The sequence below is a fragment of the Mya arenaria genome, chromosome 12 (assembly GCF_026914265.1).
Source record: "Mya arenaria isolate MELC-2E11 chromosome 12, ASM2691426v1".
NCBI classification, from domain to species: Eukaryota; Metazoa; Mollusca; class Bivalvia; order Myida; family Myidae; genus Mya; species Mya arenaria.
Genome location: NC_069133.1, coordinates 55,313,688 through 55,328,855, shown reverse-complemented (window position 1 = coordinate 55,328,855; position 15,168 = coordinate 55,313,688). Strand labels below are relative to the sequence as shown.

The following is a 15,168-nucleotide window of genomic DNA, read 5'->3' as shown; positions in this document are numbered from 1 at the left end:
GTTGGCGACGCACGAGGCATGACGGACACTGGATGCCAGACATAGACTGATCACACTAGCTTACCTAAAGCACTTCAAATTAGGTGAGCTAAAAAAGACAGTCGATAAAAATTACAATGAAGATTTGGAGGTGTGAAAGTATAAATGATTAAAGAACTGTCACCTTAGAGTCCCTTCACTTAAATACTTCAATAAATACCTGTATGGCATGATTGTCGACAAAGGTGAACTGTGTAACATCTCGGTAGATGTCAAACTTCCTGTAACGTGACCGCTTGGCTGGCGGGAGTTTAGTGCCATGGTTCACATTCTGGGGCTGGAAGTTGGGAGGGGCCTGCATGGCGAAACAGCACGGGGTTCACCTTACACCTGAAATACAAGAAGGACACACTGTTAAGTACATTATACAGTTGGCAGTGTTGTAAATGCAAGATCTTGGGAAAGTGGAGGTTCCCTTTATACCTGAAATATAGAAAGGGCAGTGTTATATATGATCTTGACACCAAGAACTATGCAGACTGAAAGGAGAGCAGTAAGCATCCATTTTACATCATGTGGCTGTTTTAAACATACTGAGACCTTGATACAGAGGATGAAGATAGAGTAGTGCAGTTTTTTCCCCATCATTTTGGGAATGGGGTCAGAGCTGTTCTGATTGGGAAATGATGTGTCAATTTGACTAAAATTGCAACTTAAGCTAGAGTGCTTTGAAAATAGAAAGAAAAGACAATGAATGTTATAAGTTTGTTTCTTTATGTATACATCAAGTCTTCCATGCAAAATCAGTTTTGGGTCCAATTTTCAAATGAAATAATAAACAGCATTATTTTCACATATATGGGAAAAAATAAACAAAATACATTGGGAAGAAGGCCAAATATCAGCCCCAAATTCATCAGAAAACACCCACATGAAATACAGAAGGGAATATGTAATAAGACATTGATTTGTGACCTTGGCAGGGGGAAAGTGATCTGATAAGAGCAGTGAGGGGGCGGACAAATACAGGGAGATCAACAAGTCATGTTATTAAGACAATAAATTAATAAGCTTAGAAAGGCTTATCAGCATATGAAGAAAGAAGGTTGATATTTAAGACATTTTGGCAATCAATGACAAACATTACAACATCGCTGATTGTTCACATTCCATTTGAATGAACTGGAAACCATCATTAGGGTTTATTTATAATGATCTATTTTTATCCTGCTAATCATCAGAATTTCACTCTAAGATGTCAGTTATCTGGAAAACATGTTTGATTTTACACCTGTGCAACCATTTGTTCAATATCTTTCACCACAGTTTACAGGCAATTATAGGGTTCGGAGGAAATGGTTACGGAAAAAACAAATAATTCCAACAGAAAAGATAGCTGGGCATAACATTACAGTCTGCAATTGGAAATGTAACATGAACATAGATTGAATGCCAACTCTAATGGCAATTTTACATTGTTTTTTAAGCACTATTAACTTGAAGGTGCATTGTCGGTGTTATGTGTTTATTTTAAGAAATGAAATGATAAGCAACAGGTTGAATTAGGCTTTATGAACACTTCTTGTTCCGATTAAGTTTGTAGTTACGGCAAGTTTTTTTAAACTTTCATCAAAATCTTTGTTAATTCCAAAATATCACAATAAAAAATTGGCACATATCATATCTTGGGTTACTCTTACAAAACATGTGATTGATTTTCGTCCATGTAAAAAACATGCCGTTTTCTCAATTTCCAAATTTCAGACACAATTATTTGAATAAAATGCCACAAAAGTAACCAGTGGTGAACAAATATAATTAATTATAATTTTCGAACCTTTTCATTTCATGAACATTATTATAAATTCCAGCAAGCACAAAGTTTGCCGATTTTAAAGGCTCAAAATATTGATGCAGAAAAACTTTTGTATACCGTAATTTTGGTACATAATTTTGTTTAACTCACTTGACTATAAGCGACAGTTTGTGTTTTTTAACTTTAGAATTTTTAGTGTTTAGAATAACCAAAAATGTATGCAAGAGGGTAGTCAATATTCCCTGACTGACTACAGACCCAGAGGACCCGGGTTTGAGCCATGCTGTCCCTCTTCCCGGAATATTCCCCTCACAATCTTTTTAAGAAATTGGCGCAGGTTAGATTCCCAACTAGGGCACAGGTTAGATGCCCAACTTGGGCACATGCAAGGTTGGTTGGTTGGTTGGCTGGTGGTGACCAAGCCAAACAAGTGGGCATGGGTACTGCAGCAAAACTAGACAAATTCATACCCTTATACCCTTGCATGACATTTTACCAAATACACCAAGACTTTGTTTCAATATGTTTGTCTGGTAAGCAAACTCGCTTCTCAAAAAGTCATCCCGAGTTGTGCGGTTACTCGCTTCTGGATTATAGCATTCCTTTTCACCAAAGCATCCCAGTTTCTCAGTGGTTAGCGCAGTGGCTAGTGCACCTGCTCCTCGCCAAGGTGTTCTGGGTTGTCTGGTTAGCACACTCACTTCTTGCTTAGAGCACTCATTCTCCCCAAGGCTTCCCCGGTTGTCCGATTATAGCGCAGTGGTTAGCGCACTCTCACCAAAGCTTCATGGGTCCAATTCCCTGAATTAGGAGCAGCATCTGAGTTTGGTTGGTGGTCACCTAGACAAACAGTTTTTCTTCAGGTTCTCCAATGCCATAGAGAGTGACTTCACAAAAGATAATATAAATTTCTTCACATTTGTTGTAAAATAAATAAAGTTTGAAATAAAGGGACACCCCAATATTGTTACAAGGATGAGGACAGTCTCCTGGATGAGCTGTATTTAACCCATCACTGATACAAATATTTGAAGCCCTCATAGTAACTTTATACACAACTAATTTTAATATTCAGTGGTCAAGTGACAGGTAAATGCCAATGCCTTTCAAACAAGTTAATCTACATAATATATTCTATCAGGGCCTCTCAATATGCCACAATTATGATCATGGACCTTGTGCATCTAACCTTGACAACTATACAGTCACTGTTTTCATTAGATAAAGAAGGAAACCCAATCTCACAGGACGTTTCCCTAACACACAAACCCTGTCTGCAACCTGACTAATCTGCTATGTTCTCGTTGGATAGCATTAAGTGTTTTTTCTTCATTACATTTTTTGTCAAAGAATTCTTGACAATGGAGTCCAAAATGTACTCTGAAGATCTTGCTAAATAAGTTAACAGCAATAGCTCACAGATTTCAAGATTGTTTCAACATACAACAGATATAAGAACTTGATACCCCGCGTGAGCTCATTAATGATGCACCAAGGTTAAACATGGAGAAGAAATTCTAGCCATTAAATAATATATACCTGGGGTACAACCAATTTACTCTAAGAATGCTGTGAGAACTTGAAAGTCCAAACAAACACCACTGCCAGGACTCCAAAAATCAGGAGATTAATTCTCCCTGCCTAGTCATAAGTATTGTTAACAAGCCACCGGCTAAGAAATTGTGGTAAGGGTTCATTAATGTCAAGCATAAACGTATATTATGAATGTATGACGCATAACCACTTTGAGAATTCATCATTATTACCACAATTTTTTAGATGAGTCCTGTCATTATTTCTACACTTGCAATTATTATAATGTCAACATGAAGTATTAATTATACATCTGTTTTTTTTTATACATATATGCATATTAATACCATGTCAATCATTAAAACGTGGGCTAATTTCTTCATTCATTCATGAAATGCATATTATTTTTCTGTCTTTTTACTCGAACATGGACGAATAGCCAGGTCTCAAATATGAGTCATTTAAATTTAGGAAATGTTTTTAAAGCAATATCATGGCAAAAGTAGATCTGTTATTTGTAGAAATCACAACATAAAGTACATGTCCTTGACATACACTACAAAAAATATCTGCTGAAAATGATATTCAACAGGTTTCTGAGTGATAACTTTCATGACCCTTCAACCATGAAATATTCACGTAAAATATTAATTCATACCTCTGAGCTATAAAATCTTACACACACTGATGTTGAAAAATCAACTTGACGATCAGAAATCCAAATTGATCCCACTGTGCAGCTTTCACAAAACAAAATTGTATGAATACCTGCCTTCACAAAGAATATGAATCACAAAACATACGCTCCTGGAAGGCACAGGGATTTCAAAACAGACTTGCCTGTTGCCTGGCTTGCTGATTTTATGATGAGAAAAATCCCTTCAATTTTTCATAAATATTCTAGATTATAAGGCACAAACAATTACTATCCTTTGTTTACTCTAGTTTAGTATCAATATCAGACAAGTCACACATAAATGAAACATGTTATTTTTGTTATGCATACATCTAGAAATACTCGAAAACCACAAGCACTAGAAAGACGTATAGATGAAATGCTTCAACATAAAGAAAATACAATCCTACATTAATAGCTGTGGTCAATATCATACCATATGACTCAGTCCAGGAAATATCGTCTATCAAGCAAAACAACTTTTCTCTTCTGCCTGATGGTTTATCAGCAGAGGGAGCACAAGCTGTCAGCATGTCAGATAGCTTAGAGCTGGGAGTCAATCTCTGGACTTTTCCCTGCAGAACTGCTGCCCATTCAAGTTGCATGGTTAACATAAATTAACATTCATTGTACTTTACATTCAAAGGCTGCAGAATGTTGTAGAAACTTAAAGGGACTGTAAACCAGATTGGCACCCAAAAAAGTTTTTTTCTGTAACAAATCTCAGGACAATTATCTAATAGAATGTGTTACGCTTTGATATCATAATTGTAAAAAAAGTACCAAAATGTAAAAAATAAATTGTGTCGGAGACCGGGTTCAAACTTGTGTCGCCATAATTGCAGTCCAGCGTCGTATCTACTGAGCTACAAAGGCTTATTCTAATTGGGTGACATGATCAAGCTATACACCTGCCTCGGTAATATCATGTGATAACACCGACTAGCCAATCACGCATAAGGAATTAATTCTACCTGGTAGACATACCCAGTAATCTTTTTTAATGGAAAAGTACAAAATAACTGCTAAACTTAAATAAATTGTTAACTATGTGGTACTTCAGTTAGTAAGTTTCAATGCATTGTACACATCGATGCCAAGTTTATGTCAGTTTTCGTCAATTTTCTTTTTTCCCCGCTATTTTATCATACAGAGTACAGCCCCTTTAACCATCTTCAAAATTGAATATTATGCAGATGTAACAATTTGGACTACCTTTCTTGAAAAAACAAAATGATGATGATGATGATGGATGATGGATGATGGATGATGGATGATGATGATGATGATGATGATGATGATGATGATGATGATGACGATGATGATGATGATGGTGATGAGATAATGATGGCAGGATTAGTGACAACTTGCATTTCAATGTCATCCAAATGTCACCCTTTTTATTTGTAATTATCTACAATAGCATGAACTTTCATCTGTTATAAACTTCTAGAATATCAATACCAAGGTATGTTGCATCTCTATCCATGCAGTTACAACAGCAGGATTTTCATTTCAGCCATACATTAAATCCTCTGAAGTATTGATACTTCCATCAACTTCCAGCCCACATCACTTTATTGATTGTGATCAATGTGATTGAACATAAAGTACTGTCTGATAAGAGAAATTTCTCCAGGGTTCCACATACAAGTGCAAAACAGTGTCTGGTAAAATAGCTGTATCAGCTGGAAGTGGAAGTCTGTCTAAAAAAAAGTGAATTATTCATCAACAAAAAAAAACAACAACAACAAAATATAACATTACCTTGTAAGAATTGGATTATAATGTTCATTAGCTATTGAATCCATCTGTATGTTTATCAACAGAAGCTGTCAGTTACATTACCAATTAGGAAGGGACACTGGTAATCTACCAACCACTTGCTTTTGGCCGATTTTGCTAATCACCATGATTCTTCCTTACCGCGGATGGTATTTTTTATTATATATTTTTCCTTACCCAGCGATATAAGCATATCGCACACTGCGTTCATTTCTATAATTTGCCACGCTTCCAAATGCGTTGAGTCAACGCTATAAGGGACGTTGCAAATAATCAAGTGTGGCCTGGGATGAGATTGTTTACCATAGCAATTGGCTAAAAGCCGTTTTGCGAGCATGGTACAATTTACGATCTCCTATTTCTACCCACAGCATCTGTTAAGGTAAGCCGCATCCTCGCGATATGCTGCACGCATGTAATCGGACGTCGCAGGGTTCTCAATAAGTTTTGGTTTAACCGTCTCAAATAGTAAACAACCAGCTTCTACTTATTCTACTGAAAATTCATTTAGTTTTCCAAATTTGAACCGGCCCTATTGCCATTTGAACCGTCCATTTTGGCCGGCAGCCGGTTCTTATTGAGAACACTGCGTCGTATGCGGTAGCAACAGATACACATACCACCGCGTTGGCTACCGCGGAATACATCCCCTTGATTTACAGCAATGACGCAATCACTCCCGTGAAGGCAGCACGTATTTGGAAAAAAATGTGTTGTTGGTAGTGTACACCCCCTTGTGTGTAAGACAATAAAATAGTCCACTGAACACATAGCTTCAATACATTAATGCACAAGAATGAAAAAAGTTTGCTCTGTTACTGACAAATAAGTGGTGTCATTTTAGGGTATGTTGTCACCTTAGTGCAAGAACTTAAAATCTGCCTTTATTTCTATATGCAGTTATTGAGTTATTGCATCAAGGTGACGATGTGTTTAATTGCACGTAAGCAGCCTGAGCAGGTGCTCCATAAACAGATGCTTTTCTTCAGGGCAAACTGCATTTGTTTAATTTTTTAGTTAGGGTCGCAGAATCTAATAACAGAGTCAGGAAAAGACCTCTCCTACGCAGCGCAGCTATTAGGGCATGCTTGTCTAATAAAATATTTACAGTATAAAAAGTTATTCTTGTTCAGTGTTAAGGTGTTTGTAATGAGATAATTTTTATTTCACATAATTGTAATATATAACTATTACTTTAAATTACAATATTAAGCTGTTGTTGTTTCCTTTTTTCTAAATCCATTGTATTTGCCTGATGTTACATATTACACATTGATGTCATTAAATTATGTCAACAGTAGAAATCATTTTTGGTCCATATAGCATGTCAGTAATACTGTATTTTTTAAAATATTCTATGTTTAATTTTCATATTGATCAACGTTTTATTTGCTGTACTTATTGGTTTATTCATCACCGATGAAGTAGTTTATATTAAAATTGTAACTATTTTTCGTTTGGCTGAATATTTGATGTGAGTTACAATGAGACTTTATAGAAAACTACCAGTTGCTTTTAATAGCATTTGCACTGGAAATAATTAAGTGCTACAGAAGTACACTGGAAGAGTTACTCATGTAAATGAACAAGTCATGTGTATATATGGCAAAATACTTAATATACATGTACAGGGCATAGTATTTCATTTGCCGTTTCTTACTCATTTTTAAAAGATAAAAACAACTTGCTGTTAATAAGGCAATTAAAGAATTAACAAAATAATTTTAACCCTAATACATGGCATCATTAATTTTATTTGGAGGTCAATATGAATATAATATTATTCTTGCTGTGCCAAACTTGAAAGATTTATTTTCATACGGACCTTCAAATGAACAATGACCTATACTAAGGCCACAACAAATTGATCAGTTGTCAAATTTCTGTTTTCCGAAATGCAAAAAAAGCCCTTCATTTTTTTTGCGCCCGTACCTAGAATTTTGCCGAGACTGAAAGTTTTTTTCTTTATATTTATTGAAAAGTTTACAAAACAAATGTTAAATATATGCTTTCAATTTTCTGATCAAAATTATTAATGCCTGTTTGTGAGAAACATACAATTTGTTTTTATAAGGTAAATCTTCCAATGAACCAGCAAATTTCATCATCCTCGGTGGAAACGATAAAGCTTCATATTCCTCCTGTATCAAGCACACTCTAATGTTATTTCCCTTAAATAAATAAAAAATTAATTAATATTTGTGTTTTGTTGACAAGAATATCATTTTAATGCAAAAGATTTTTCAAAATTTTTCAAGTAGAATGTTGTTTCGTCAAATAATTAAAAACCCTGTAATTATGCTTTTGAAATGATGTTAATAGCCATTGTTCATTTTACTGACTGTGATTTATATTAACTTTGTTTTATTCGCTAACGTTTCCTGCAACAAGACCTTGCATTTACTAAAAAAAAGGTTGTGAAGTTATAAGATACAAATTCATATGGGTACATTCTTCAACAACAACCTAGACGGAGTAACTGATTCTGTACCATAAAATATAAGTTATGCGCCATATTACATCATAATGAGTAAAACTTCAGGTTTGAAATTTAATACAAAACAGGAGTTTCTTTTTGAAGGCCATTTCACATCACCTAGATCTTTAATATGTATAGTTGTGTCATGATCTGCATCAGTAATCATGTCATGTTAGACTAAGGAACCTTGAACTTGGCTATTGTTCAGGCTAGACATGCAAGACAATAAAGTTCATTCACATTAAAACAAAGACATGTTCGATATTTATAAAACAAACAATGCACATGTTAACAAGACAGAATAGTTCAGTGTTTTTACACCATTTTAGGAATGCGACCGTGACCATGCAGATTGGGAAAAGTGTGTTATAATTAAGGCCAAAAAAAAAAAATAGATGTGTTTCTGGTGGCATGGTAAAAAAAAAGAGGGTCGGTAGGTAGGGATTTTTTTTTTTTTTTTTTTTTTAATCTTTTATCAGATCATAACTATCAGCGAGTACCGTAAATGACTGGGTATTAGACGCACTTTTTTCCCTCAGATTTTGATGCAAAAAAATGCCTGCGTATAATACCCAGTAACAATTTTTTGAACTTTTTTTCTGAGGTCGATTTCAAGCTGAAAGTTTGTTTAGATTTATGTAGAAAGGGATGTTACTCGCGTCATATTGATCGAGTATATACGGGTTAAAACGGCAGTTGAAGATTGGGATACGGTATATCGTAAGACGTTTATAATTTCAACAAAAATATTTTTCGATTAAAGTTACCGTAATTCACCTAAGAGTTCGGACACTCGAAACATTTGGACACCCATAATTATTTCCCAAAATAATTTATTTTGCGTACTTAATTTTCGGACACCCAAAGGACATCAATCATAACTTTCATAGTTACCAAGTTTCACAGACGAAGATTATTGATTTTTATCAATGCCTGGCTAGATTACCTAACCGTATACACACCACTGTGACAATTTAATTAGTTACTAACCATCCTAAACGATTTATTGCCTGTTGAAAAGGAAGTGTGATATATTTATTTGAGGATTAAACAAAGAACAAGGGCAATCAAGGGATTAAGAAAACATCGACATGGCATGTTTGTAAAACGATCTGCCAATAAGCTTTCAAACTTGTACCACACGACTATATGAAGCAATAATCGTACAGTTATACATTAATCCTGCATAGCAATGTCCATGCTCTCCACGAGATCCTCGTGGGTATAACTGTAAGTTATGTGACGTCACACAGTGTGACTCTTTGATCTGAAGCCGATAGAATGTGTTTATTCAGTTCAGTGCATGTATAAAATGGTGTTTTAATTAACTTGATGAAGGATTTACACTTATAGGCGTAATAAATAAGTTTATGACCATTGATTACTACGGATAAATTAATAAGTGGTAAAAAGCAAACATGAAGAAAAAAGGCAGGTTAAACAAACATGTAAATAAAATGTAAAAACGATAATTTTCTATGTATTCGGAGGGAGAAAAAAAATAATTTATGGTGTCCGAACTCTTGTGAATTACGGTATTCAATATTATTTTGAATAATAAATTGAATTAAACAATAATCAAACTTACATATAAAAAAGCAAAGTTGGGCATTGTCAAAATATTTTTTGCATAACAACTTTTCATTCTAAACAGTATGGTTGTATGGTTTTAAAGATAACCATCGCCATTTTCACGAAAAAAATATTTTTTGTCACTGTCAACAAACAAGGTGGCTGTAAATGCCAGACGATTTTGACATTTTTTCTATGCGTCTTTTAACCAAAAACATAGATTAAAAGTTTTTTTCTCGGATTTTTCACAGATTTTTTCCCCTGCGTCTAATACCCCCTATCGTCTTATACCCAGTTATTTACGGTAGTATCTTTTCAACTGCTATATAGGGTTAATGTTTGAATTATCAATTTTGTCATGTTTTGCCATATTGAAGCACAGATTTTATTTTGTTTGCAGTTCATGTATTTGTTGTATGTTGTGTTTATTTACTATTTTGATATTGAATATTATTAAATAAGAAATTACAGAAGATCCCTTAATTTTGGAAATTCTAATCTAGGGGAACACGGACACATCTGCCCCCTCCCCCACTGACTAGGTACGTTATTTATTTTAATATTTATTTACATGGGGGTTACAGCAAACCAACACTATATGTAGGTATAAATATATGGCGTCATACAGGACTGAAAATTTTGGTTCTTCATCTCATTTATACATCCAGATAAAATATGAGGTGTAAAATCAAAACTTGCACACCTGCTGGAATCACAGGGATACTGCAAACCAATTGAATTAAGTACGCCCTTGGCTGATGTATAATAATATGTTCATATGAAAGGAGAGTGTCTAAAACATCCCACAAATTGCAAGTTGCATTGCTTCAGAATGCAGACTACTTTTCACGTTTCACTGAATCATCAAAGACTCGAGACACTTTTAGTTTTTTTTCTTACCGAAACTTGTGCGTCGATTTTCCCTTTTTCTTGACCATGGATTTCTTCAAAAATATTTCGGATAGTAGCATTTGTTGGGACTTTTTTGATTTGTTTTGAACCCGGCTTGTGTTCGCAAGCCGCAAGCTCTATAGCAATCAAAAAAGATGAGATATTATTGTTATCATCCGTTAACGCCGCCATTTTGACGCTAAGCTAAAGTATCGGCGAATAGTTTGTGTCGTCGCCGTCTAACATTTACGAATTTTAATATCGTTGTCGTCTTAATTATCATTTGAACCCGAGAACATCGTCGGCGTGGGTCGAAGGGTCATAAAAAAATTACGGTCGGCGGTAAAAAAATACGGTTGGTCGGGCCACCAGAAACACATCTATTTTTTTTTTTGGCCTAAGACTAAAAGACTCTTAATTGAGATGTCCAATGTCTAAAAATGGACAAGAAAGCTGAAAAAGTATATACTTGTTCAAACAAAAACAGTTTGCGGTTACATTTTTTTTTTTCAAAACATAAAATTAGGAATCTTATATTCACAATTTGATAGGAAAAAGTATATTATGTTATAACATACAGGAATAGGTGTAAGTATCTTCCTTTTTGAATGGAGCCAAATATTGGGATGAAAATTGGTCAGAAAAAAACAACTGACTTAGTACTATCAAAATAGAATAAATTAGTGCAAACTTAACAATAATGATAAACGTAATTTGATTTTTTGTCAAAAACATTATATTGCTTTTAAAATGTGACATAACACGTGATATTATAGTGATATGTTCAAGTGGGATCAATTTAAAATCACTCCAATATAAGACGTAACTTCACAGTGAGCATACCTACGCTGTGAGTCACCCTGATCAGAGTTCACATTTCCCTCCATGCAGTAGTGGAAAGTAGACAGTGGGGGAGTAAGGAAATTGATTGATTAAATTTGCAGATTAGCTGTGTTTATTTAAAAGACATTAAAGTTTAATTTTCCCAGTTTTGTTGGATAAAGTGAATATCTTGCAATAAATCATGTTGTAGGCTGATAAAATAGTAGATGACATTATACTTTGGGTGGAAATACTTGCTTGATAGTAAATCTAACTTAATATTGTTATCTTGAGATCGGCCATGATAAAGTTAAGTACAGGAAAGATGCAATAAAAGGTGCATAAATACACTTGTATCTTCAATGAAGTAATATTAAGGTGGTAACATGTACCATAATAAAATCATATACAGATAATGAAAAAAGGTATTATTAAAGATTTGAAAAACACCTTTCTTAGGGCTCTCATAATAAAATCGGAAGAATAGAATATTTCGAAAAATCAAAACAGGAATCAGTGGCATTCAAACATGAAGTTTTTATAATACTTTCACTCTAGATAACCTCAAGGTCTGTGGCTGCAAAGAGAAACTGGTTATATGTACAAGGTCAATGGCCTTTCAGGAATGTTTGCTTCCTCACCATCAAGGGGTCAAACTTTTACTGCTGAAAAACTACATTAAACTGCTGGCACATTAACCCAAACCTTACATTCCAGATATTTTTCCAAAAAGAGTCCAAATAATACCGGGAGACTTTTTTCTTTTGAAGAATTTGAGCTTGCACAGATTAACAAATCAACAGTGCTACATTATTTATGCATATAAGATGTAATGTCAAATTTGTATTATAACATGAATTATAGGACTGTAAACGCCAAATATTTCCTCAAAAATAATTTATAGTATCAGGCATGTTATAATACCAACATCAAAACTTACAGCTGAGTACAAAATGTAGTTCAAAGACAGCAGAAACTGATAGTATCTTATGGTTTACATAGCTGGGTATCAGGTCAATGCTGTTGCTTCTCTCCACCTGTCCTTTAGTTTGCATGTAAAAAGGTAAATTTTGATAAATAAAAGTACATACAGTTTCATTTCCTACAGTCAATTTACACTGACGAATCTCAACGCAAAATAACACAATTTTTCATATTATTATAGATGAATTTTACTTTTAAAAATGAACAATTAAAACTCACAGAGAAGTGGTATTTTTAAAAGTTTGCTATACTTACAAATTATTTGTGAACTTACATAATTATGGATTGTTATATTTATAATAAAACAAACTCCTACTTTGTCAAATTGACCTATGGACCCTAAACTAAATAGTTCATTAGGGATCTCTTTATGAGGATGGCCATTCCTAGTGCATTCCTAGTTGTCACAAAATTTATTGATCTGAAATGAGTGTGATGCAGACAATGACAAAGTATAATCAATTTGTCAAGCTTTGCTGGCAACTTAATGAAAAACATTTGCTGCAGAAGTTCCTGATACATAACATGCTTTCAGGAAAATGAAAAGTATATCTAAATCTATATATATATAAAATCTATCTTTCACTTTTCAGTCAATTTAACACTAAAGTAGTAGATCTGATAAAACTGTTCTAAATGTTATTCTGAAATTTTAATCATATATCTCCGTAAAAACAATAACATGTAGTTACGACAGAACTTTAGACAGTGAGTAGTCTAAAGGCACATGTCATAACGTACATGACCCATGCATAGTGTTTACAATGTGAACATGCTACTAATTCTTATATTGATAAAAGGATTGTTTTATTCCCCACCCACACAAACATGAAATGAAAAGCATAAGCTATTATAATGCAATACACTGGGTTATGTATTTTTATAAAACTTAAATATCATCACTTTTCACCACAGAAAACAGAAGTAAAATTACCTGACAAATAAAATTACTCAGAAAACAGGTGAAATCCACACAAAATATCCAGCTTCCGGTATTACTTGCCGGTAATGTGCAACCTAATGTTACGCGCCAGGGGCATGCGCAAAGAAGCATGTCGTCTACAGACTAAGGGAGGCAACCGAATAGTTCTGATATTAATTCCTGACATTATTTTTGCTCCTGCAGAACTTTCATATTTTTGGCCTACACATTTGTAAAACAAATCTTTAAATTGTCAATTATGATCAAAACAATCTCAAGACTTATTGATCAAACAATTGAAAGTTGTGAACTAAAGGCCGGACATTGAGAAAACACATTACACGTGTACCGAACTTTTTTCAACATTTATCGTTGTTACGTACATGTAGAAGGCTACATTAAGAACGGACATGACCACTCGCTTGAGAATAAGTTTCCTGGCGACTGGTCCATTTCAGTATTTTTAACAGTTTCAGTGGGATGGCTTACACCAAATTTGTGTTATTCAAATACCAGATAAGATATCAGCGGACATCTTGAATATGAATAATCAAAAATAATCATTATAGGGCTATTTATTTTTCAGGCGCGTAGCTGACTGTACGCAAATACGCAGTTGCGTATTGAAATTTTGACAGGTCGAAGTTTTTGTCATACCAAAACCCATGAAGGATGGGGTAGGGGGTGAAGGATTCAATATGCTGCCCGTCATCAATCTGCGTTATCCCAAATTAGCCCTAAATACGCGCCTGTGCATTACCAACATCTATCAAACACAAACCGTGAAATACTTGTGTGCTTTTTTGACGGCAAGGTTTTATTGAGGTGTTACTGTCCACTATATTCAACTAATATTCTTGTAAATGCAGAAGTAGCGGACGGTGGTCGGGTTGGATCGGCAGAAACAACGTGGCCAGTGTGTATGTGGCTTGCAATCAGTGAAACACCATAAATTTTTTTATCAACTTTAATAAAATATCATTATAAAATTAATATTCAACCCACTAATAGTACTTAAAGAAACAAAACTAACCTCCTCATACAACATTCATTTAACTAGTAAAATTTTCTTCCTTATCTTTATGGTCAGCAATCCTTCTATTTCTGTATAGTTAGCTAATTACAGGTCAGCACTTTAGTACGTCTCAACGCAAGAAAGGAAGATACACAAAGCGGGACCGAAAACAATGTGTACATACTATTTTAGCGTTTTTTTCATTGTGCTTACCCACTGGCAACGGATTTTCAAACTCAAACATTTTTATTTTTTTTAAATAAAAAAAAATCTTATAATTCCTCACTAAAAATTATTATACCGAATATGTGAAAAAATATTGAATTTTCTTTTTTTTTTTTAAATATGCACTTTGTACTGTATATTATACTGTACAAAGTGCATATTTAAAAAAATTTATATATTTTTCAATATTTTTTCGCATATTCGGTATTTTTTTATTTTTTAAAAAAATGTTTGAGTTCGAAAGTCCGGTGCCAGTGTGCTTACCCTTAAAAGATGATCAGGCTTACTTTTCGGGGAAAATCGTTCGCGGGGAAATAAAATGCTCAATTTTTTAAACAATCAGAGATCTAAAGTGCTTTCAACTTTTAAACAATCAGACTCCGATCTAAAGAGCTCGTTTCCGATACTCCTTTATTTTATTAGACCAACTTTTACAATGGGATTTCTAGTTTAAGTTATTGATGACCAA

The 15,168-nt window shown here is 34.1% G+C and overlaps 1 protein-coding gene across 2 annotated transcripts in view; it reads right to left on the bottom strand.

Moving 5' to 3' along the window:
- Positions 1-13,601, bottom strand: part of LOC128211311 (uncharacterized) — a 50,851-nt gene extending 37,250 nt beyond the window's left edge. The window contains exons 1-2 of one of the 2 annotated variants that reach the window (XM_052915964.1): positions 13,472-13,601; positions 200-369 (exon numbers count right to left, since the gene is read on the bottom strand). In XM_052915964.1, coding sequence (XP_052771924.1) covers positions 200-340 — 141 coding nt within the window. In that variant the 5' untranslated portion in view covers positions 341-369; positions 13,472-13,601. Of the gene's footprint in view, positions 1-199; positions 370-3,986; positions 4,091-13,471 lie in introns of those variants that run through there. The other variant, XM_052915965.1, reaches the window with a different exon arrangement.
- Between the last annotated feature and the right edge of the window lie 1,567 nt (positions 13,602-15,168).